General features: G+C 48.3%; 4 protein-coding genes across 6 annotated transcripts; 2 read left to right on the plus strand and 2 right to left on the minus strand.

Moving 5' to 3' along the window:
- Position 1: 1 nt before the first annotated feature.
- LOC114765166 (troponin T, cardiac muscle isoforms) lies at positions 2–790 on the plus strand. Its single transcript, XM_074933598.1, has one exon. It carries the CDS (start codon positions 14–16, stop codon positions 788–790), a length of 777 nt encoding a protein of 258 aa, XP_074789699.1. The 5' UTR covers positions 2–13.
- Positions 791–1,181: 391 nt separating this feature from the next.
- Positions 1,182–3,701, minus strand: LOC114764554 (poly(U)-specific endoribonuclease-C). Of its 2 annotated transcripts, XM_028954263.1 has the most exons (7): positions 3,598–3,701; positions 3,170–3,269; positions 2,989–3,100; positions 2,516–2,637; positions 2,006–2,118; positions 1,779–1,932; positions 1,182–1,708 (listed from the first exon to the last, which is right to left on the minus strand). In XM_028954263.1, the coding sequence occupies exons 1-7, from the start codon at positions 3,606–3,608 to the stop codon at positions 1,451–1,453; spliced, it is 870 nt and encodes a 289-aa protein (XP_028810096.1). In that variant the 5' UTR covers positions 3,609–3,701; the 3' UTR covers positions 1,182–1,450. The 2 variants fall into 2 exon arrangements, with proteins under 2 accessions (XP_028810096.1, XP_028810097.1); XM_028954264.1 differs by lacking the exons at positions 3,170–3,269; positions 3,598–3,701 and having other exon boundaries at positions 2,916–3,053.
- Positions 3,702–4,225: 524 nt separating this feature from the next.
- On the plus strand, positions 4,226–6,623 carry cyb5r3 (cytochrome b5 reductase 3). Its single transcript, XM_028954805.1, has 9 exons — positions 4,226–4,357; positions 4,816–4,941; positions 5,012–5,084; positions 5,167–5,273; positions 5,376–5,505; positions 5,580–5,663; positions 5,736–5,821; positions 5,897–5,996; positions 6,200–6,623. Exons 1-9 carry the CDS (start codon positions 4,241–4,243, stop codon positions 6,370–6,372), a joined length of 996 nt encoding a protein of 331 aa, XP_028810638.1. The 5' UTR covers positions 4,226–4,240; the 3' UTR covers positions 6,373–6,623.
- A 425-nt stretch (positions 6,624–7,048) lies between these two features.
- On the minus strand, positions 7,049–23,510 carry ppfibp1a (PPFIA binding protein 1a). Of its 2 annotated transcripts, none has more exons than XM_028954804.1 (25): positions 23,393–23,510; positions 19,524–19,605; positions 18,451–18,656; positions 16,259–16,348; positions 15,631–15,744; positions 15,433–15,543; positions 15,254–15,346; positions 14,825–14,930; positions 14,639–14,700; positions 14,480–14,561; positions 13,652–13,758; positions 13,407–13,501; positions 13,259–13,289; positions 12,193–12,340; positions 10,873–11,017; positions 10,303–10,428; positions 10,080–10,233; positions 9,676–9,787; positions 9,509–9,597; positions 8,772–8,894; positions 8,411–8,536; positions 8,142–8,330; positions 7,703–7,852; positions 7,414–7,479; positions 7,049–7,334 (listed from the first exon to the last, which is right to left on the minus strand). In XM_028954804.1, the coding sequence occupies exons 2-25, from the start codon at positions 19,585–19,587 to the stop codon at positions 7,254–7,256; spliced, it is 2,670 nt and encodes an 889-aa protein (XP_028810637.1). In that variant the 5' UTR covers positions 19,588–19,605; positions 23,393–23,510; the 3' UTR covers positions 7,049–7,253. The 2 variants fall into 2 exon arrangements, with proteins under 2 accessions (XP_028810637.1, XP_028810636.1); XM_028954803.1 differs by having other exon boundaries at positions 13,259–13,310.
- Between the last annotated feature and the right edge of the window lie 366 nt (positions 23,511–23,876).

The following is a 23,876-nucleotide window of genomic DNA, read 5'->3' on the forward strand; positions in this document are numbered from 1 at the left end:
CCAGCCAGACACCATGTCCGACGCCGAGGAGATGATGGAAGAGTTCGAGGAGGAAGAGGAGCTGGAGGAAGGAGAGGAGGAGGCAGAAGAGCCTCAAGTTGAGAGCACCGAGGAGGACAGCAAGCCCAAGGCCAAAATGTACATCCCCAACATCGCACCGCCCAAGCTGCCAGACGGCGAGAAGGTCGACTTTGATGACCTCCACCGCAAGCGCATGGAGAAGGACATCGGGGAGCTGCAGAGCCTGATTGAGCTGCACTTCAGCAGCCGACAGAAGGAGGAGGACGAGCTGGTGGCCCTCCGCAGCCGCATCGAGCGGCGCCGCGCCGACCGCGCCGAGCAGCAGCGCGTCCGCGCCGAGAAGGAGCGCGAGCGCCAGGCCCGCCTGGCCGAGGAACGGGCCCGGCGCGAGGAGGAGGCCGCCAAGCTGCGCGCCGAGGAGGACGCCAAGAAGAAGAAGATCTTCACCAACAAGGGCTTCGGCAGCTACCTGCAGAAGGTGGACCAGAAGAAGGGAAAGAAGCTGACGGAGCGCGAGAAGAAGACCAAGGCGCTGATGGAGCGCCGCAAGCCCCTCAACATCGACCACCTGAACCAGGACAAGCTGGCGGAGAAGGCGCGGGACCTCTGGCAGTGGCTCTACCAGCTGCACGAGGAGAAGTTCCAGCTGGCCGAGAGGCTGAAGAGGCAGAGGTACGACGTGTACGTGCTGAGGAACCGCGTCAACGACCACCAGAGGGGCTCCAAGGCCGCCAAGGCCGCCAGGTCCAAGGCAGGGGCCCGGAAATGAGGGTCTGAGGGTTCCTCCACACGCTCAACCACAGATACGGGGCCCTGCGCCGTACGGACTGACTTTTTTTATTTTAGCATTCATCTTGCTCATTAATAAAGAGAATAAAACTCATTTAGAATGTTTGATGCATTTTGTGCCAACTTGTTTTATTAATATCGTATTATTATTAATATTTGATCCTGTGGAAACGTGGGACATTCTACTTTTTTATATGTCCGGTCTCCATAATTCCATTTCTTATTACGTTCTAATGTAAATACCATTAAACCATTAAAAATAATAAGAGCGTTTAACATTTAATACATTTTCTTAGATTTCATAGTTATAGGTCCATATATATATATATATATATGACTTTGGATGAAAAAAAAAAACCAGGAGCCAGGTGAACGAGTGGCGGCATGAAACGGGTTTTAATAGCGGACCGTAGAAGCGTTTAGAGGTTCGCGTCTCGACATGAAATCAGCTCCACCCTGCAGGCAGAATCCAGCCGACACACAACAGCGCCGACTTCTTATCTCACACGTCGCAGAATAAAAAAAAAACGTAAAAATAAGAATGCATGAAGATATAAAACCGGCATTAATAGAAAGCAGATGGAACGTTCTGGATTACGTGGCAGCTCTAATGAGAAATGAATGGTCATTATTACGCTGTTTACTGCCTGTTGTTGCTACTGATCATTTTGGGATACGACGTTCCTATAGCGCGCCCGTGTCTGCACACCACAATCTCCAGCAGGTACTCGTCCACCTTCACCACGGCTTTGGTGGTCTTCTCCGTGGACATGAGGAAGACGATGGTGAAGAGAGCCACCTCGAACTCAGGGCTGACCCCGATGAAGGAGCTGCCCAGCGGCTTCACCAGGCCCTTCCAGCTGAACTGCAGGTTCAGGACGTGGTCGTCGGCATCGGGCTGAGGGAGGAGATGCGGAGATGAAGGACAACTAACAAGGTGTACCTAATAAAGTGGCCGGGAGACATACCGTGTCTTTGTTGTCTCTGGCTTTGTACCCTTTGTAGTCCACATTGTTCGCCTTCTCCTGGAGGTAGAACTGGACCCAGTTGTGTAGACCTATGATGTCCTTCCCCGCCCTGGTCTCACCAACGAAGACGTGTTCGAACCCGCACGAATCCTCCCTGCAGAGGGAGACCGTGTCACCCGTCCCCGCCCGGAACATCTCCTGCTCTACCGAAGGCTCCGTCTACTCACGCGCCGGTCCTGTCCCGCTGGTACATGCGAAACCAGATGTCAAACAGCTGCTTCTTGAACTGCAGGGGGTCCGACGGGGACAGCTTCTTGCTGGCCAGGTACCTGTGAGTGGTCTTAAAAATAACCACTTTCCGGTTCAGAAGCGTCCCATCCAAAGCCCACTGACTGGGACTGGTGGCACTTTATTTAATGACACCGAATTCTACAGCTATAAAAATATTTTTTTATCCGATTTATCATCTAACCGTGCTGCTGTTACAAACGCCATTTAAATTAATGTAACAGCTTATTGGTTTATTATTATAGGATGTCTTTCACATTAAATCTGAAATATAGTTTTTTTTTTTTTTTTAATTATTTTAAAGTCTGAATAATTTTTGCATTGTGTGCATTTTATCCACAGAACTTTTGCATCCCTTCAGGCGGTTTTTGGGTCTCCATTGTGTGTGTTTATAAAAAGAGACACGCCTAAAGACTGGTTTAACCGGATATCGGCGTCCGCTCCAGTACCTTCATGACCGCCGTTTTAAGGATGGCGTCCAGGAAGTGCTGGTTCTCCTGGAGTTCCTCTGGGGTGATTGTCTCTGCCACGCCCGTGGACATCTCGTAGTTATCCAGGAGACTAATGAAGCCTGTGGTGGGTGAGCAGGAAGTTGCATTAAATCTTCAATTGTCAGCCATTCAACCTCAAGGAAGTACCTAGTGTATAAATTCTCACAAGTCAGACATTTCTGTTTTCTGTAAAAGCTTTTTCGATTGTATGTAATAACCTAATAATTTGATATACTGGATGAGCTGCAAATCAGCCATAATTACCAAATAATGACTAATAAATATAGCATATATGAAGGTTTAATTAAAAGAATGTATAAAATTGACGGGCCCGGGGAGCAGCGTGTGGGGACGGTACCTTCTAGGGCACCACCGACCCGTAGTGTGTAAAGTGATGTATGAGTAAAGAACGAAGCAGGTCTTCTCCTCACTCGCATACGTCTCGATGCTCCTCAGCTTGTCTTCGTCCACGTAGGAGAAGAGGGGCATTCTGGCCATGTCCCGTGCCTGTTTACTGCCCTGAGCCACGAATCCGGCCTTCCCCTGGACACACCATCAGCACCATCATCACCCCCCCTACCACCAAACCAGGCCACTGTCACCTCCCCTCACCTGCAGGGAGATTTTATAATCCACGCCGGGCTTCAGCCGGTTCACGTCCACCTTCCACAGCTGGTTCAGAACATCAGACAGCTCCTGGTTCACAGACAGACTAGAAATCCAGGGAGATGAACAGATCATGGAAAACACACATCTGAACAACTGAGATCACGTGGGAGGAAAAAAACGGAGAAACGAAACTTATGTTAATTTTTTATTTTTTTATTTTTAATGCATCTTATATATATATAAAAACCTGAAAACTGCATTTTTTGCAGGGCTAATAAGTTAATTAGGTGTCGCACCCTCAGGAAGTCGCGCTTTTGATTCCAAACCGACTGAAGAGCAGGAAGCGAAACTGAACCCCGTTCATCTGTCACGTACTGATTTAAAGTCGCACGAAGAAACAGCAAGAAGAAAGAATGAAGTCACAATCTCACCTCGTCGCCATGGTGGACTTCGTGGGTTGCAGATGTTCGGTTCTCTCACCTTCTCCTGCGGAGTCCAGGAGTGGGAGGAGTCCAGGAAACGCGCCAGGACACGCCCCCTGGCTCCGATTGGCTGTCGGGTCTTCGGCGTTTACAACTTTTCTTTGAGTTTACTTTCATGAAGATAAAAAAAAAAAAAAAACTTCCATGAAGATTGTTGGATTCTGTTACTTATATTCTAAAGCTTTAAAAAAAACTTTAAAAAAATGAAGCATAAAAAGCGCATTTTTTAGGGTTTGAGGTTCACAAACCGATTATTTACCAACAGCTACAAATTAGTAGAACCACAGAAGAAAAATGAACAAAAACACTGATAAAGACACAAATTATACAGAAATGTGTTCTGCGTGCTGAATCCTCCACGAAGTCCCAGTCTCTGCTCCCATTTCTCTCTTTAATTGATGTGCTGGGTTGTGGGGGGACTTTTATTGTGAAGAGCTGTGGAATTGCTGACACTTCTGTGCCGTTTTATTTCAGCTTCCACGCAGTAAAGGCGCCGTTCAAGACGTTCGGTTACACTTAAGTGTCCCCAGGGGGACTGTCCCTGTCACCACTGATTATAAGGGCGTCTGCCAAAGGCTGTAAAAGTTTGGAAATGTCGGGGACTTTTATTATGGCGGTAAAAGCAGAAGTGCGAGAGGAATCCGGAAGTGTCTCCGGCGCCGCCGCCCAGTCGTCAACACCCGAAGACGCCATGTCCGCGTTAATCAACGTGAGTAGCGGGGACTTTTTTACACTTTTATCATCTTTCTCATGTTTAGTCACTCGGCATCTTCTGCCCGCTCCGCCAAACTATTAACTCGGCCTGAATTGTGACTGTTAACCGTGTAAATGTCGTGGACACCAGACCCCTCCACAGATGGAGACATCAAGCTGCGAAAATGCCATTAAACTACAACAACAACATGTATTTCTTATATAGCCCATAATCACATACAGTATGACTGTATGGGCTTTGACAGGCCCTACAGTTGACACCTTGACACTTGACCCTTCTGCACACAAGGAACAACTCTACTAAAAAACCTCTAGGAGAGAGAAAAAAGGTCATAAGAAACGTTGTGAAGGAGTGATGGAGAGGGTAGAGTCCAGGGTAGAGTGAGCCTGCAAGTGGTGTCAGTGCAGGTTGGTCTGATAAATGCCACGACGTTTCCCTCTCGCCCTCCACAGCTCATATGCACGTTTTTTGATGGCGTCCGAGAGCTCATTTTCAGGATCTTCTTCTCGAAGAAGAAGCCTGCCATCACCCTGAAGGACCCCGCCGTCAAATACGGCCTCAAGCTGATCGATAAAGAGGTAAGGGCGCTCGAACCCGAGGCCCGCTGAGCTCTCTGTGTGCCAACGCGGCCGTGTTCTTCTCCCGCAGATCATCAGCCACGACACGCGCCGGTTCCGCTTCGCCCTGCCTTCTCCTGGCCAGGTCCTGGGCCTGCCGGTCGGTGAGTCGGCCGTGGAGCTCGTACCCGCTCCGCGGAGCGCAGGAGCGCCTTTTTAAACGTCTCCGTGTGTTTGCTACTGCAGGGCAGCACATTTATCTCTCCGCAAAGATAGACGGGAACCTGGTGGTCAGGCCGTACACGCCGGTGTCCAGCGACGATGACCTGGGCTTCGTAGACCTGGTGGTCAAGGTGAATTCTCCAGCATTGTTTTCCTTCCTGGTCTGTTACCCGCGTTATCGCCAGAACATCTAGTCCTCCGGAGGAATTTCACGTCTCGTCCAATCTACACAGATCTACTACAGGGGCGTGAACCCCAAGTTTCCAGAGGGAGGGAAGATGAGTCAGTACCTGGAGAGCCTGCGGATCGGAGACCACGTGGACTTCAGAGGGCCCAGCGGGCTCCTCACCTACCGGGGACGAGGTCCGTCACCGGATTACCGGCTTCTAATGTTACTCTCAGCCTGGTGTGCACATCTTCAATTTGACTTTCTGCAGGAAAGTTCGACATCCAGCCTGACAAGAAGTCCCCGGCGGTGCGGAAGGCGGTGACACAGTTGGGAATGATCGCCGGCGGGACAGGTGGGTTGGAGATCTGTCACCGAACACCCACAACAAGTTCTTTTTACCAAGTCGAGACGCTCTGTCCTGCAGGCATCACGCCCATGCTGCAGATCATCCAGGCTGTACTGAAAGACCCCGAGGACCAGACCGTGTGCCACCTGCTCTTCGCCAACCAGGTTCACTTCGGTTCGGTCTTCTAACCTTCGCTCGTCGGACGAGCGGCCCGTGACTCCTGTCCTGCGTTTATCCAGACGGAGAAGGACATCCTTCTACGCACCGAGCTGGAGGAACTCCAGGCCAGACATCCCTCGCGGTTCAAGCTGTGGTTCACCTTGGACCGAGCTCCAGACGGTAACGTTTTCCCGCCGCTTTGCCACATTCTGAGGTCTGAGAAAAGGAATCGGGGACGGGGGACACGGGAGAAGAAGAAGAGGGCCGAGATATTCCAATAAAAAAAAAGAAAGCCAGCATGAACAAAAATCAAATGACACAGAAGCAGTTGTCCCAAAAGAGGACATGAGGTGCCAAAAAACGAAGTTTTGCTTTGTTGGCAGGCTGGTCCTACAGCGAGGGCTTCATCAGCGAGGACATGGTGAAGAGGCGCCTGCCGCCCGCCGCCGCCGGGACCCTCGTCCTGCTGTGTGGCCCTCCCCCCATGATCCAGTTCGCCTGCAACCCCAACCTGGACAAAGCGGGCCACGCCCAGAGCCAGCGCTTCGCCTTCTAGAGACACTTTAAACGCTCCAATGCCGCAGATGTTTGTTTGAATCTATTTTTCTACTGTGTTGGTTGTCTATGGCGTTTCCTGAATCCCGCCGCCTTTTCAGGACGGTGGTGTTGTGAGAAAATGCTGCGCTTTGTCCAGATTTGTGGCCATGCGTGCCTTGCAACAGTCCAGCCCGTAGCGGTGCATTGTGGGTAACCTGGCGGGCCGCGTGGGGATCTTCGGCTTTAATGAATAAAGCGCTTTTCTCTGCCGACGGCTGCCCCGTGTTTTCTTCCACGTGCGGGTAGATAAAATGCAGGAAACGTGCCGCTGAATGCAAACTGAATGCATTGGGGCAGCGGTGGCCTAGCGGTTAAGGAAGCGGCCCCGTGATCAGAAGGTTGCCGGTTCGAATCCCGATCCGCCAAGGTGCCACTGAGCAAAGCACCGTCCCCACACGCTGCTCCCCGGGCGCCTGTCATGGTGCCCACTGCTCACTCAGGGTGATGGTTAAATGCAGAGGACAAATTTCACTGTGTGCACTGTGTGCTGTGCTGCTGTGTATCACATGTGACAATCACTTCACTTTACAAACATATTTTTATTTGACTGCGGTAAAAAAAAAAAAAAAAAAAACGGTACACAGTTAATACGAAACATGAGTTCAATTCCAAAACGCTGCTGAAAACCCCATAAATTTTCTGCAATAGGAACGTCCTGAAGTGTTTGATGCAAACTGATACCGAGATATAGTTCAAACTAAATATGAATACTTCAGCATATCCTTCTTTAACAGTTTAACAGCTACATGCATAAAAGTACGAGTTTAATTAGGATGGGTAATATGTTTATTATTGTTGTATAAAATATGGCACAGTATGGCGGTCGGTGTCCTGGTTCCCTCATTGGTCGTCTCTGGTGGCGGGGACATCTGCCGAGTGGGTGGAAACGTCCATGAAAAAGTCGTCGTCTTTCAGCATGCTCTGCAGAACAGAAGACCCCGATCACCACCTGGATTCCGAGAGCGTTCTGTGGGCGCGTGCAACGTTGTTCTTACGGTACCGTCAGGTTGTTGATGCCCTCCGAAAAGACTCCTATCTGTCTCACGGTCCCCTCGGAGTCCTCAATCTAAAGGACAGGAAGTCGGTGAAAGACGACTGTACCAGATCATTACTGAATTAAAGAGGAGCGGGGATGGTAGTAGCCTAGTGGGTAACACACTCGCCTATGAACCAGAAGACCCAGGTTCAAATCCCACTTTCTACCATCATGTCCCTGAGCAAGACACTTAACCCTAAATTGTCCCTGTAACTACTGATTGTAAGTCGCTCTGGATAAGTAAATGTCCCACCTGCTCCAGATGCTCCTCGTAGATCTTCAGGCTCCTGTGGAAGCTGCTGCCCTGCGGCGTCTCCGTGTCCAGCGGACACAGCAAGTCCTCGCCGTCCTCAGGCCGCTTCCGCCGCAGCGTCCCAAAGCCGCCGAACGACAGCCGCCGGGGCTGAGGAGCGAGACGTCACGTTAACCGCCATCTCCGCTGATACGTAATCGTTCAATAAACTAATAATAATAATAATAATACATGAGAACGTGTGTAAATATGGGGTAGCATAAAGACCCACTTCCTGCCATCGTGTCCCCCCTGAGTGTCCCTGTCACTACTGACTGTAAGACGCTCTGGATTAGGACGTCTGGTAAATGCCGGAAATGTAAAACGTGTAAAAAATTGAAGTAAAAACCAGAGATGACGAATGTTTCTACGATGATTCGCTGCGAGTGGACACGCCCACCTTGACCCTGGCGGTCGCCGTGAGCAACGCGTAGTCGGGGTTCTCCAGACACTCCTGCTTGAGCCTCTGCGCCTCGGGGCCGATCAGGAGGTGGAAGTGCGTGGCCAGGTGGCGCCGCAGCAGGGTCTTGTTGGGCGGGATGTTGAGCAGCAGGGCCATGGCCTCCACGTTGAAGCGGGGCTCCAGAACCTGGCGGACAGACGCAACCACGTGAGGATCTGCTCTCCTTCCTCCTCCTCCTCATCCTCAGCCCTGTCCGTCCTCCTCACCATCAGGCCACCGTGGACGCCGCTGCCCCTGAGGTTGGGCGCGTATTCCGCCAGGTCCACCGACCGCAGCCACTCCATCACCCTGTGGTTGGTCCACTGGCAGACCTCGGCCGGGGTGACGTTGTTCTGGTGAGAGGGGGACAAGTCAGGCAGGACAGAACGAAGCGGTTCCCGCGGAGCTGCAGCATTACCGTACCAGGGTGTTAGTAGCCTATTAACCCAATGAACCCAGGTTCAAATCCCACTTACTACCATCGTGTCCCTGAGCAGGACACTTAACCCTGAGTGTCTCCAGGGGGGGACTGTCCCTGTCACTACTGATTGTAAGTCGCTCTGCGTCTGGTAAATGCTGCAAATGTACCTCGTCTGACGGGCGGCGCCGGAGACAGTTGGGCTCGAAGCGGCTGAGCCGCAGCACCTGGATGGCCCGCTTGACGCTGAGGTGGTGAAGAACGCTGCCGACCTTCAGACTGAGCAGGTCGTCCTGCACAGACACAGTGACAACAAACACCACCACATGAGAAGACCCACCACCAGGGGTCACTATTCATCATTAAATGATCCATCAGCAAACACCAGCACACGGGCTACGGTGATTCGCTGCTTCTAAACTCCAGACCAGGTCACGTCCCACAACTGGCAGGTCGTCCCCAGTCACTTTCATGAGGTCACGATGGTGGCCTAGCGGTTAAGGAATCGGACCCGTAGGGGGACAAGTGGTGGTAGTTCACCTATGAACCAGAAGACCCAGGTTCAAACCCCACTTACTACCATCGTGTCCCTGAGCAGGACACTTAACCCTGAGTGTCTCCAGGGGGGGACTGTCCCTGTCACTACTGATTGTAAGTCGCTCTGGATAAGGGCGCCTGGTAAATGCTGTAAATGTAAATGTAATCAGAAGGTTGCCGGTTCCACCACTGAGGTCCCCTTGATGATGTCCCCTCCCCACACACTGTTCCCCGGGCTCCTGTCATAGTACCCACTGCTCACCAATGGTGATGCTTAAATACAGAGGACACGTTTCACTGTATCATGTTTAATTTTGAACAACTAACAATGAAAGGATAAAAATAAAAATAATTTGGGCGGGACACCCACCACAGTCATGTAGTGCAGCATGCGCCCGTCCACCCGTCCCTCATCAAACTGGCTCTTATACTGGGGAAGGCCAACATCATCCAGCCAGCCTGGTTCAAGGAAGAGAAGCAGCGTGAAAACGTCTCAGAAGAGCCGTCACGGTGGCACCGGACTGGCCGGCTACTCACGGGTGACCCAGCCGAAGTCCAGGCTGCTTTTCGGGTCGTCCTCCTCGGTGCCCAGCGCCTGCAGCGCCAACTGCAGCTTCTTCCTGTGGAGATGGTTTCTGATGCCCAACTCCTGCAGGAAACAGACATTTCCGGAATATTCTAATCGATTTCAGAAGAGCACAAAGACCCAGGTTCAAACCCCACTTACTACCATCGTGTCCCTGAGCAAGACACTGTCCCTGTCTCTTCAGGGCATCTGATTAATACTGTAATAATACTGTAAAAGTTCTGCCAATTATAAATGTTAATTAATTATAAATTCAGAATTAAATGCGACTGACTACATCATCACATGTTGGGAATGCATCTGTAACACAACATCTGGGTTTCCATTCCATTGTGTAGATGTGGGTCATGGTCACCTTCTCCAAGTCCTGCTGGGACGCCTGGAGGAGCGTCTGGCCCGACTGGATCCACTGCTGGGCGTGGCCCACATGGAGCCCGAGACCCAGATCCTGCATCCACGCGCACACCTGCTCCTTACTCCACCGGGCGAACGGCACGCCCACCTCGCCGCTGCACAGGAACAGGAAGTGGGTTACAACTGAGGAGTCGTAACTTCTACACGCACGCACGCACACTTACCTGGTCCCCTGCTGGAGATCACGTGACCAACCCAGTCGGGGGCCCGCCGTGGCCCTGACTCCACCCCTCCTGAACTCGCTCTCCGCAGCATCAAGGTCAAACGAAGTGGACTGACTTTTCCTGAGTCTACGGAGACACGTAAAAATGCATCAATAATGTTTACCGTTGACGTGCATTTGCCCCACCCACCTCTAATTATTCAGCCAATCAGGACGTTAGTGCCACTGGTCAGGAAATAACAAGGACAAAGCCGGGTTTGAAATGTTCAAAGTGCAGGTGTAAACACACACACACACACACACACATGCACGCACGCAGACGCGCACACGCATGCACGCACACACGCAGACGCACACACGCACGCAGACGCACACACACACGCAGACGCACACACACACGCAGACGCACACACACACGCAGACGCACACACGCACACACACACACACACACGCACGCGCACACACACAGACGCACACACACATGCACGCACGGAGACGCGCACACGCACGCACGCAGACGCACACACGCAGACGCACACACACACGCACGCAGACGCACACACACACGCACCTTCCAAACAGCTTTCTCAGTCCTTTTGGCTTCTTCCTGCCCGCTGTGGGTGAGGACAGGTTCTGTGTTACACCACCATCTTGAGACCCACAAGGTGCCACCCCTGCCAGGTCCAAGTGCTCAGTCCCCTTCCGCTCTGTCTCAGCTGAGCAAACACACATACGCACACTTATAAAAATACCGATATAAACGGATATAAAGCCAAGCAGCTGCACGCTTGAGAAGGAACAGCTCACACGGCCCGTTCCCCCTCCGGAGCATCAGAACCGTAACGAGCTCTCAACTCGCTGCCATCGCCGGAACGATCGATACACTTCCCGCCTTGAGCACCTCCCAACATTCTGCCCGTTTCTGCCCATTTTGCACGTATGTCCTGTCTTGTGAAATGTCCCACATATACTTGAACCAGTCCACTGCAAAGACACTTACAAGCATCTTCCATGATGTTGTCCTAGTTCAGAGTACAGTATTATACAGTATTATAGTATTTCTATAGTCTGTATATGTATTTAAGTTTTATTTAAGTACACGTTATAACGTGTAAAAAATCGTACTGACAGTAAATCTCTCTTGAATGTTGAAATGCCGCCAGGGGGCGTCGGAGTCAGGATTCCATCATCCACATGGCCTCTCTCATCCCTGCTGTTCCACCGGATTCATCTCTGGATTATCCAGAGTGACTTACAAGCAGGGACAGTCCTCCCCTGGAGACACTCGGGGTTAAGTGTCCTGCTCAGGGACACGGTGGTAGTAAGTGGGATTTGAACCTGGGTCTTCTGGTTCATAGGCGAGTGTGTTACCCGCTAGGCTACTACCATCCTGCTTATGACTTCTGGCGTAAATTAAACCAGATATCTGCAAAATGTCTTCATGTCACATCTCCATGTTACGCTACCAAGATCTCCAGAGCTTTGGTTTCATGGTCTAGTGAAAGTGAAGTGATTGTCACTTGTGATACGCAGCAGCACAGCACACGGTGCACACAGTGAAATTTGTCCTCTGCATTTAACCATCACCCTGAGTGAGCAGTGGGCAGCCATGACGTGTCTCTGTCTCTCTCCTCCCGTGGTCCTATATACCTACATTATGCACGTTGGAGCACGTTCTAGAGTGCAGGTTTATTAGAAACAGCTAGAAGTCCCGCCTTGCGTGGATTATATGATAAAGCCCAGCTGAAGAGTTACGTATTTTAGAAGGATACGCGGAGGACACGCGGAGGATAAGTGAGGAGACACGCCGTCCCTGTTTCTAGTAAAGTCACCTTTCCAGGTAAGAAATAAAAAAGCGTCACGGTGACTTCATACGTCTGTTCTGTCTCACCCAGGTCTGGGGAACTAGCGGCCCTCTTCCCACCACGGATCTTGAAGAACCCGCGTCCAAACGAGGTACGCGCCTTCTTGGAGCCGAAGCTGTCTCTGTCCGGTGGGCTGCGCTGGGTGGGGGGGGACAATGGGGGCTCGTTTCTCACCTGGAATGGAAAAGAATTATAGAAATTCTACAAGCACATTTGTCAACTAAATAAATCGTAAGCACACAGACATTGTGAATTTTATTAGAATTTTTGGAAATACATATTTCCACAGATAAATTAAAGCCAAGATTTTAACAAGGTTGAATGTAGCATATTTAGCTCTAGTCATGCCAATGTACCCATACATTGATCAATTATTGGTTTTGGGCAATATTGTCCAAGCTAGTCACGCATTTTAAAAAAGTGCAGTTATAACAACAAATACAATAAATACAATGAAGTGAAAGTGAAGTGATTGACACACCACAGCACAGCACACAGTGAAACGTGTCCTCTGTATTTAACAGTCACCCTTGGTGACAGTGTGGGGAGCAGTGTGTGGGGACCTTGGCGGATCGTGATTCGAACTCGGCAACCTTCTGATTATGGGACAGTGGTGGCCTAGCGGTGAAGGAAGCGGCCCAGTAATCAGAAGGTTGCCGGTTCGAATCCCGATCCACCAAGGTGCCACTGAGCAAAGCACTGTCCCCACACACTGCTCCCCGGGCGCCTGTCATGGCCGCCCACTGTCACCAAGGGTGATGGGTTAAATGCAGAGGACAAATTTCACTGGGTGCACCGTGTGCTGTGCTGCTGTGAATCACAAGTGACAATCTCCGCTCAAATAAACATCCACATCAACTACTGGACACAATGTTCATTTGAAGATCTGCACCATAACCCAGTCCTGGGCCTGGATGGCCGGAAGCGGGAACGGAGAAGGGGTTTGGCGAGCAGAGATAGAAGGCAGGAAACAGGCATTTAAACTCAGGGGTGAAAGGTCAGGCCTCGGACTACGTGACCCTTGACGTCTGTGGGTTTCCTTCCTGCAGGGGTTTGGGAGTAGAAGGGAAGGGAAGATTTTTAAAGACGTACCTCTTCAAGTGCCGCCACACGATCTGTGTTCCTTGATTGATGAAAGTCGAAACTGTGAAAACAGTTCAGGTTCCATACTTAAAAAAAGGTCAAAGTTCACGCTAATGAAGCAGCCAATAGTGGGTTCATGTACAATCTGCAGGCGGACCTGAGTGAAACCCCGGGGGACTGGAGCCCTGAGGTCATGGTGGACATGGCGCGGAGTTCGTGGTCCAGAAGCTCAGAGCACGGAATCAGCTGAGGCTAAAAGGAAATGACATATTTATGCAAAATAACTTCTGACTTTTGATCCACTTCTGATCCACTAATTCTGCTGTGATGGGACAGAAACTGAACGATTTCCTGGAGGAAAAAAAAAAAATCTCATGTCTGGACCACATCCTGTTATGATACCTCATCGGTCTCATCCACAGTTCCTGGGGAGGTCGTCTCGGTTTCCATAGAAACGGACACCGACGCCTTGGCCACACTAAGCGCCTTGACGTTCTCTTCCTGTTCCTCTGTAATGTGGAACATTCCAGATAAGGACTTAAATCTGATCACAGCGCAGACAATGAGCTCATATGCAGTATTAATACCAGGATCACGTCGCTTTTTAGGACCATTTACGTGTCGGAACTCGTCTTTTAATTGATGCGGTAAAAGAACATCATCGATTCGATCATTTTCTGGCATTAAAATGCTGGTTAAAAACGAGTGCGTGTGGCGGCCTGATCCGAGTCTGCGCGGCGTGATGCAGGCTAGAGTCCGGTCTGTCCCTTCAGAACACTCGATGGAGGAAAAGCTGATCTTAAAGTGAAAGTGAAGTGATTCTCACTTGTGACACACAGCAGCACAGCACACGGTGCACACAGTGAATCATATCAGTCTCTGAGTGTCCAGAGATGTACAACGCGACGTCATCGTCTTACCGGGAGAAAACGACGCCTACTTCCGATCGGAAAGTGTCTGAAAACGAGCAGAAAAACTGTCGGTTCAGCCCGCGGTCACATGACTCCGCGGATGTCTGGACCAGGCGATTTTATGCCGTTTCTGGCATCAGGTTTGCTCATTATAGCAAATCAAAGCGTCCACGTGGGGGAACGAGACCTTAACTCTTAAATATGAAATGTAGAAAATTTACGGGATGCAGCACGATGCATTGATAATCGTAATCGAATCGGTCACGGTTCACACCTCTACCGCACACGGCGGATAGGCTGTATAGACAGTAAGACTCGCCTTCGTTCCCCGGGGCCATCACCCTGACTTGACCGCTTTGGTACTGCAATAGCGACTGCTGCAGCTCCTCGATCTGGACCTCCTGAGAGCAAGAGAGCAAGAGAACATGTTCACGCCAGGCCCGCTGACGCTTTCTACCCACAATGCCGCAGCAGCTACCTTTTCATTATTGGCTGCCACCAATGTTTCCAGCGCTCTTTTCATCCTCTGCACTTCCATATCTGAAAGGAAAGATGCACAGATTAGACAAAACTGCTCCGTTCCATCTGGCCCAAATGATCATTTCTTAATAAAAAAATAAGAACGTCAGGAAATAACAGAGAAATCCAGAAAACGAATAGTCACCTCTGTCTGCGCTGGGGGTCACGACCTCACGCCGCAGCTGATCACGCAGCCTCCTCAGTTCCTCCTCCCTCTCCTCAACCTGCTCGTGGAGGGTCATCAGTTCCTCCTGCACGACGCAAAAAATCTACTCGTATAATCTGGACGAGGCGAATGTCGGAAGAAAAGGCGCCTCCACCAGAAGAACACATACAGAAGAACGACAGGCATCAAGAAGAAAGGCGGCAGTGTCCCGTAATCTTCAGTACCCAGAATGCACCCTTCCAGCCAGTGGGGAGAGACATAAGCAAGAGAGTTCAGGCGTTAGCACAGGGGACGGACAGGAAAGCAGAAAGGACAGCGGGAGCCTAAAATAAGATGGAAAATGGAATGCGTGCAGAACGGTAATTAAAATAAAAGACAAGAGTTATGATTTGATCTTTTATTACTCACTTGGGTAGTTTTCAGTTTCTTTTCATACTGTAACCTTTCATTTTCCATATCGGTCACTCGGAAGCGAAGATCATTTACCTCTTGGTACAAAGACTGATGAGAAGCAGTCTGTCATTCATTTATTGCTCAATTAAATTATCTATTATATTATATTATATTATGTAGTGTGTGTATGTTACCTCATTATCTTTTCTCTCCTTCTCTACAGAGGACAGTATCATTTTCAGACTGGACACCTCATTCAGTAGCTCCAGCTTCTGTGTCTCCAGTGCAGAGCGACTGAGCAGCTCCTATAAAACACGTTTAACACGTCTTACAATAAATCCATTCGTAAATGAGGAAATAAGCAGTGTCGCGAGTTGCATTTCACTTCCTACCTGCTGCAGCATCCCCTCTGTGGCATTCAGTTTCTGACGGTGTTCCTCAAGGGACGTGTCCAGGTCCTTTATCTTTTCCCCCTGCACCTCCACCTGATCTGTTAAAATGCTCACCTTTACCGCGCAAAAAAAAAAAAAAAAAAAAAAAAAAAACCTAAACTTTATATACAGGGTTTTGACACTAAAGTTTACATACAGGCGCGTTGGTCTAGAATTTTGCAATATATTCTGAAAATGTACTAATAAATATGAAGTCTCGCATCGGTATGTTCCTCAGCTGCTTTATGCTGGGAACCCGGGATAACTCTGTCCTAGTTGAGTGTGGTGGTTAAGAATAACGTGCGGATCCCACAGGCTCAAAAAGCAGCTTCATTTTCACATAATGAATCAAATTCCCTGGTTATGAGTGCAAACATTCCATAGAGTGAATGGATTTTCCACAGATGAGCATCATGGGAATGAAGGATCCACATGTTCACATTCCAGCCTTTTGATTCATGCGTTTTCATCCGTAACCCTTAAGACACAAAAGGTCACAACCTTCTCCTCAAGACAGGAACTGAAATAATTGGAATTGCACGCAGCCTCCCCGTTGAAGATGCTTGTTGCGTCTTGACGCCTCACATACCTGCAGCACCAGGCATTCCTTGTCGCTCTCCAGTCGAGTGAGACGTTCCTGGTAGACCAGATCAGTGTCCACAGAGTTGTGTCCATTGGTCTGAAATAAGAAGACAACTCTGCAGATGTGACATTTACATTCCTGCTGGCCAGTGCAAAAATCTGCTCTTAAATGGACTTGATTTCAATGAAGAATTTCCATTCCGGGACAAAAACAGCAGAATCCCATGAAAAGCCATTATGGCCTTCTGCACGTGAACGTTACGTGTTACGAAAGATGTAAGGTGGATGGCTTTTCCATGTGAAGCGGGGTGGAAATTCCATGAAGTGGGCCCAGCTCAGGTTGCAGATTGGAAAAAAAATGGGAAAAAAGGACTGCGGACTAGAGGACAGAAAATACTCACATTTTCTCACAGACACAAGTTATGGCAGCGTTCGTAAAAACAGTCACGTTTGGGTAATAAAACCAATCAGAAGGCAAATTCAATTTCTAAAAAAAATGCCAGAAAGGCATGTCTGAGTCACAAGGGGCAATTAAATTCAATTTATTTAGAGCTTTTTGCACAAATTCACAGAAATAAATTAGTCCGGGAGGCTGTAGAACGCAAATTGGTTGGAGCCTCTGGTCACCTCTTTGAAAGGAGGTGACCTTTAACTTGGATGTAAATAAATGCTGCTGTTATTGATCATGAAAAGACCAAGGAGGTCCACTGCAACCACTGAACATCCAGAGTTTGGACATTGAGGCTGTGGAGATCTACAGGTACCTTGGTGTTCATTTGAACAATAAAGTGGATTCCGATGCCCTCAACAGAAAAGGGCAGAGCAGGCTGTACCTGCTGCAGAGGCTCAGATCTTTTGGGGTGAAGGGACCACTCTTGAAGACCTTTTATGACTATGGTGGCCTCAGCCATCTTTTATGGTGTAGTCTGCTGGGGAGAGAGCATCTCTGCTGGGGACAGGAAGAGACTGAACATGGCCAGCTCTGTTCCAGTGGAGGTGGTAAGTGACATGAGAATTCATATATTTTTATATGAATATATTGATATTACTGATAATCAATAACTGTAGAGGAATCTGATCTGGAAATGACATCACATTCTAGCTGAATGCATTTTGGAAAAAACAATTTAATGATAGCATATCTCTGCTTTTCAAGTTGAGCTTTATTGTCATTTCAGCTACATAGTGAAACGACACCCTTTTACTCCGGAACCTGGCGCTGCACGTAACATTTAAACCACGTTACTCCGGAACCTGGTGCTACATGTAACATTTAAACCACGTTACTCCGGGACATGGTGCTACATGTAACATTTAAACCACGTTACTCCGGAACCTGGTGCTACATGTAACATTTAAACCACGTTACTCCGGGACCTGGCGCTGCACGTAACATTTAAACCACGTTACTCCGGGACCTGGTGCTACATGTAACATTTAAACCACGTTACTCTGGAACCTGGCGCTGCACGTAACATTTAAACCACGTTACTCTGGAACCTGGCGCTGCACGTAACATTTAAACCACGTTACTCCAGGACCTGGTGCTACATGTAACATTTAAACCACGTTACTCCGGAACCTGGTGCTACATGTAACATTTAAACCACGTTACTCCGGAACCTGGTGCTACATGTAACATTTAAACCACGTTACTCCGGGACCTGGCGCTGCACGTAACATTTAAACCACGTTACTCAGGAAACCTGGCGCTGCACGTAACATTTAAACCACGTTACTCTGGAACCTGGCGCTGCACGTAACATTTAAACCACGTTACTCCAGGACCTGGTGCTACATGTAACATTTAAACCACGTTACTCCGGAACCTGGTGCTACATGTAACATTTAAACCACGTTACTCCGGAACCTGGTGCTACATGTAACATTTAAACCACGTTACTCCGGGACCTGGCGCTGCACGTAACATTTAAACCACGTTACTCAGGAAACCTGGCGCTGCACGTAACATTTAAACCACGTTACTCCGGGACCTGGTGCTACATGTAACATTTGAACGATTAGACAAGTTACATACTGACAAAGTGCATGTGTGTGACACTGACAAATTGGGCTACATATAGTACAGACAGGGGACACAGACAGTGCAAGAATAACATTTAACAGAAAAACATGTAGACAACAAGAAGACAGACAGTTAGAAACAGTTCGAAACTGTACAAGGACGGTGCCACTCACCAGTCGGCCCTGCAGCCAGTCCACCAGCCCCTCAGCGGTGGTGCCAGGCACCTGGCAACGCAGACTCTCTCTCTCATCAGCATCCATCAGTTCTAGCGCCCCCCGCAGGTCCTCCAGGAGGTGCAGGGCTCTCAGGCTGTCCACAAAGGGGGAGGTGGGGGACTGGCAGTCAAACAGGCCGTTAGGGAACTGCATGGCCTTGGAGCCTGAAGGGAAAAATTAATTACATAATCTCAGATTTTGCAACAGGGATCTTCTGCGGTTGGTGAAATTTGGTGAAAGGACCACCAGGTCCACACTTAGATCAGGGGTCAAAAACCAGCTGAGGTTCTTTCATTCTTACACTGCAGCTCAATGTGGCTTTGGAAAATAATTAACAATTTAAGTGTATTTTATCTTCATGTGCTGTTTTTTACTGTAGTTCAGAATTTCAAGATTATTACATTAACATTAAAATGCAATGTGTTTAATTTTTTGACGCATAAATTACCTTTGCAAACATCTCACAAGACAAACACTAGCCTTTTTATACATAGCATAAAAGTAAATCTTCATTTTACATGTCTAAAAGAATTTCTCTTTGGGAAAAACGGGTCCAAATGGCTGCAGACCCCTGGTTTAGATTCTTCTCATCTGCAATAACAGCAGAAAAGCTAAACCTCCATATTTGGAAGCTTGTGGGTTCAAATTCCAAGCCGCCACTGAGGTCCCCTTGAAGGTACCGTCCCCACACACTGCTCCCCGGGCACCTGTCATGGTACCCACTGCTTACCAAGGGTGATGGTTAAATACAGAGGACACGTTTCATTGTGTGCACCAATAACTTCACTTTCAGACGGTGTCAGACGTTCCAGACTCTACTCTACAGACTCTACTGCCCATTTCTCAGGACGGCCATTCTGTCCACAGAGGATTAAGGGCCTTAATGTGCATTCGACTGAATCAGCAGAAAAAAGGAGAAACGTCTCGCCCCTTCGAGCAGCAGGAAAGAATTCCTGAATTCATCCCAGGCCCGAAAGTGATCATTTATTGAGGCAGGGGAGGCTGTCAGACAGAGAGGAAATGTGCAATACCTGCTATTATCCCGTCCATTTGCTCCAAGGCAGCTGCCAGCATCTCACTGGCGTCCGTCATCATCTTCACTCGTCTGAGGTCCTGAGGAAGGCAGAATAATGGAATCACAGAGTCACTCTCAAAGTTACATTCGTTTTTTTGTTTTTTTTTGTCCTGCTGCCACATATGGTCAAAGGGCAGATTCTGACACATTTTTCATCTGAACATACACAGAAAATCATCTCCTGGCATTTGGTCCAGTGTAAAAAAAAGAACAAAATGAAATGATATAGAATCAGCTGCTTCAAGCTGACGCCCCGCCGTTTATAAAGAAACAATCCCTCTTTTATTCCACACAGTTGCATGATCTCCTCCAGCGGTTACAAGCAAGAGCACATGCTTAATCTGAAGTCCCTGCCACTCACAGCAACAAGGTAACAGAACACGTTCAACCCCATTAAACCCAGCCAAACCTGGTCAAATTCATCAAAACTTAGTCTATACCATCAAACCTGGTCAAACCCAGTCAAACTAATCAAACCTGGTCAAACCCGGTCAATCCCATCAAAACCTAGTCAATCCCATCAAAACTTAGTCTATCCCATCAAACCTGGTCAAACCCAGTCAAACTAATCAAACCTGGTCAAACCCGGTCAATCCCATCAAAACCTAGTCAATCCCATCAAACCTGGTCAAACTAATCAAAACCCAGCCAAACTAACAAAACCTGGTCAAACCCAGTCAATCCAATCAAACCTGGTCAAACTAGCAAAAACCCAGCCAAACTAATCAAACCTGGTCAAACCCAGCCAAACTAAACAAACCTGGTCAAACCCGGTCAATCTCATCAAAACCTAGTCAATCCCATCAAACCTGGTCAAACCTAGTCAAACTAATCAAACCCGGTCAATCCCATCAAACCTGGTCAAACTAGCAAAAACCCAGCCAAACTAATCAAACCTGGTCAAACCCAGTCAAACTAATCAAACCTGGTCAAATTCATCAAAACCCAGTGAATCCCATCAAACCCGGTCAAACCCAGTCAAACTAAATCAAACCTAGTCAAATTCATCAAAACCTAGTCAATCCCATCAAACCTGGTCAAAATAATCGAATCCGGTCAAACCCAGTCAAACTAATCAAACCTGGTCAAATTCATCAAAACCCAGTCAATCCCATCAAAACCTGTCAAAACCCAGCCAAACTAATCAAACCTGGCAAATCCCATCAAACCTGGTTATTCACAGGTTCCACTGACATTACTGCTGTCTTATCCCCTTTATCCAGAATAATATTAGCAGGGCGATTTTACTGTGCACACAGAAACAAACAGCAACCCCACTTATTTCAAAGATCTGAGACAAAGAATATAAATTCATAATTCAACATACTGGTCCACTAACAACGTAACTGTCAATTTCTGCCCTTTACGTCTTTTAGTTGACAATAACCGCCCACGTCTTTATGACCTCAACAGGCCCCAGAAGACCAAACTAAAGCTCAGTTTTAAGGTCAAATGAATCCAGTGGTCAATTTTGCTATCCTCAGACAATAACCATGCTCTTGTTCCAGGCATTTCCTTCCTGTCTGGAACTCCAACAGCACCCATCTTTTCAACAGAAACCTGTAAACCTGCCCTCGTGAACAGGCATCGTGTTTACTTCCCGTTTCCTTTTCATCTTCATGAGCCACAGAATAACTAGGTACTAAAGGAGCAGAATAAAGATGCAGGTCAAGGGTCATTTGACCTCCAAAGTGCTGCCATGCCACCCAGCAATCTCTACACATAGCAGACGTCATTGTGAGCAAATAGTGCGTTTGGACAAGAAGCCTGGGGCTCGATCGTTCTACTCACTCGCCACCAACCCACATCACAAGCCTGGCATTCCTCGCCAACACAGTGGGCTGGGAAATACACGACTTTCATAACAGCCGGAATAATGCAGCAACATGGCTCCAAGGCGGGGGCCTTGTATACATTACAAGGGGTGGGGTTTCCAGCCCCAAAAATACTCTATATTTTCAGGCTGGGTGGAGGCCTTTCTACGGGTAGAGACCACCTGCTGGAACCGGGGCTCCCCTCGCAACTACGATTTATTCAGGTTTGTCCAATTTCAGGAAAGCTCCAGAAGGAAATCAGGATACTTGAGTCCAGCCTACAAAGGAATTCCACTGAAACGGTCCATTCAAGAACTCTGAGTTATGTGCACTGCAGAAAATCAGAATTCAGCACAAAAGGTGCCTTATGCTAATTATATCATACATGTAATCAGAGATTCGGAATTTATAGATTTATGTGGATTTATGGAGCGGCATAAACACATAAACCAAAAAAGAAAAAGTCGAACTCCTGCTGCTCAGCAGGTCAGTACAATGTTCCATATTAACTTATAAAGCACTTTAACACAACTGACCAAATAAAACAATGGCCAAAAAGTTCATTAAAAATAAAGAATAAAAAGAATACAGAATACAAAAATAATGCAGAACATGCAGCAATTTGAATTAAACAAGGGGTTGAATAAAACAGAAAATTCCCTGTCACTTCTGAGCTTGTAATGTGACCGAGGGACAGACAGTAGCCTCTGGACTGAAGACCTGAGAGGACATGGTGGACTGTAAGAGCCGAGAAGCAGCCGAGCCATTCAGTCATTTAAAAACAGACAGGGATCCAGTGTAGTTGCGGGGCGAGGGGTCTCGGTGACCCATGTGACCGGCCGCTATCACAGCAACAACATTCCATTCCAGAAACTCCCCCAGATGTGGAAACGTAGCCCTCATGCCCCCGGTGGGCCGAGTCTCAGCTCTTCCACCAATTAACAGAAGGAAAAAAGTTCCAGGCCAGGAGCAGTAAATATTCAGATTATCAGTAATGTCAGGAATTCCCGTCCCCTTCCCCCCACCGCGGCTCCGGGCCCGCAGGGTGCAAAGGTACCAGGATTTGGGTTTATTTACACAGCCTGACGTGGAGCAGATGTGGATCCTTCACGGACATCTGGCCGGCAGAACGATAAGAAAGATTAATCCACCAACTGGAAACTGACAATAAATGAACAGCGATTTGCAATAATTAAGCCGAACTAAAGCTAACTGTAGTTGCCACGGTTACCAAACATGGATCATATGCTTATAATGAATAATGTTAAGAACAGAGGGGATCGGTCCCACTGCTGAATAATAAATATATTCCGGGCAGAAGAAGTTTCCCACGTTCATCATTCCATTCAAAAATGCCGACCAACCAATAAAATATGAATATGATCCTATATCTCCACTTCCATAAAAATACCAAGAACTTACACCAGAAATGAGGAGGAACATGAGCCAAAATACGGTTAACGTCTAGGAAGTAGGAAAAGAAAGATGTGAAGGACTGCAGCTCGGTGGCCCGGGCGGAGCCCCTCGCCACCGGCCCCCAAAATCATGCCTGGCAGGACAAAACACTTTTTGTTCTCCAAGAAATCACTCGAGACCAAAAAAAAAAAAAAAAAAGAAAAAGTGTGATGGAGGAGAGGAGCCGAGCAGAACCATGACCTGCAGGAATCTGCTCTGTTCCACACGCTGGACGCCCCACACACCGAGCATCTGAGTATGTAGAACATCACCCTGCGTGGGTTTTTAATAACTCGGAATGATTCATTTAAATAAGTTTAATCAGGGGGTTTAGGAGTCCAGTGGTCTCCACCCAGGACCTGGTCCTGCGTCCTAAAACCAGCTGAAACGGGAATAAAAGGTGGATGCAGGCTTTCTTCTCGTGTTTGTTTGGTGGGAATAAAAGAAGAAGAAGAAGAAGAAGATGAAGATGAATGAAGGTCGACTGGAAGCACTGGACGTGCGTGGCGCGATAAAAAGGGAAAATGTTTCCGTGTTTTATCGAATTTAAACTCACCTTCCGGAGCTCCGTGAATTATAGAACGAATCCGGGTCTGTTGAGAACTTCTCGCATTTCTTCTTTTCGGAACCAGGGCAGGAGACGGAACCCTGCGGAACTCCGCCGGAGCCCCGGGCGCCCGACCAATCAGAGTCAAGGTTCACGCCCCCTCACGGCGCGTGGCCACGCCCCCTTCGCCATGTCTGAATCACGTGGCCCCTGAAATCACGGGGTTTCGTGGGTTTTTCACGAGGCGCTATTGTACTGATCTTAATTAAGTGAATAAATTAATGAACCCTGTTGAAGGCCCACGTGACTGAACGTTTTATTTCAGAATCACGATCGTGTTTATTAAGTATGTTGGTGTAACGGGTCCTTTGTGGTTTTTCACGTTAAATCCTCCACTTATCTTTTTATTGGTGTTTTATAAATCTGTGACTTCTATTTTAAAACGGGTCTTCTGTTTATGATCGTTTTTTGATCGTTTTTGTCTAGAATGAGT

Source organism: Denticeps clupeoides, chromosome 15, assembly GCF_900700375.1.
Source record: "Denticeps clupeoides chromosome 15, fDenClu1.1, whole genome shotgun sequence".
In the NCBI taxonomy this organism is placed as follows: Eukaryota; Metazoa; Chordata; class Actinopteri; order Clupeiformes; family Denticipitidae; genus Denticeps; species Denticeps clupeoides.

Coding starts and splice junctions, on each gene's coding strand:
- LOC114765166 (XM_074933598.1), top strand. CDS start 14: ATGTCCGACGCCGAGGAGATGATGGAAGAGTTCGAGGAGGAAGAGGAG.
- LOC114764554 (XM_028954263.1), bottom strand. Junction 2,119..2,515: donor TTAAAACGGCGGTCATGAAG/GTACTGGAGCGG, acceptor GTTATTTTTAAG/ACCACTCACAGGTACCTGGC. Junction 1,933..2,005: donor CAGCGGGACAGGACCGGCGC/GTGAGTAGACGG, acceptor CTCCCTCTGCAG/GGAGGATTCGTGCGGGTTCG.
- cyb5r3 (XM_028954805.1), top strand. CDS start 4,241: ATGTCGGGGACTTTTATTATGGCGGTAAAAGCAGAAGTGCGAGAGGAA. Junction 4,942..5,011: donor TCAAGCTGATCGATAAAGAG/GTAAGGGCGCTC, acceptor CTTCTCCCGCAG/ATCATCAGCCACGACACGCG. Junction 5,822..5,896: donor ACCTGCTCTTCGCCAACCAG/GTTCACTTCGGT, acceptor GCGTTTATCCAG/ACGGAGAAGGACATCCTTCT.
- ppfibp1a (XM_028954803.1), bottom strand. CDS start 19,587: ATGATGACGGACGCCAGTGAGATGCTGGCAGCTGCCTTGGAGCAAATG. Junction 18,657..19,523: donor AATGGACGGGATAATAGCAG/GTATTGCACATT, acceptor TTTTCCCTTCAG/GCTCCAAGGCCATGCAGTTC. Junction 10,429..10,872: donor CTGAGAAAGCTGTTTGGAAG/GTGCGTGTGTGT, acceptor GTGTCTCCGTAG/ACTCAGGAAAAGTCAGTCCA.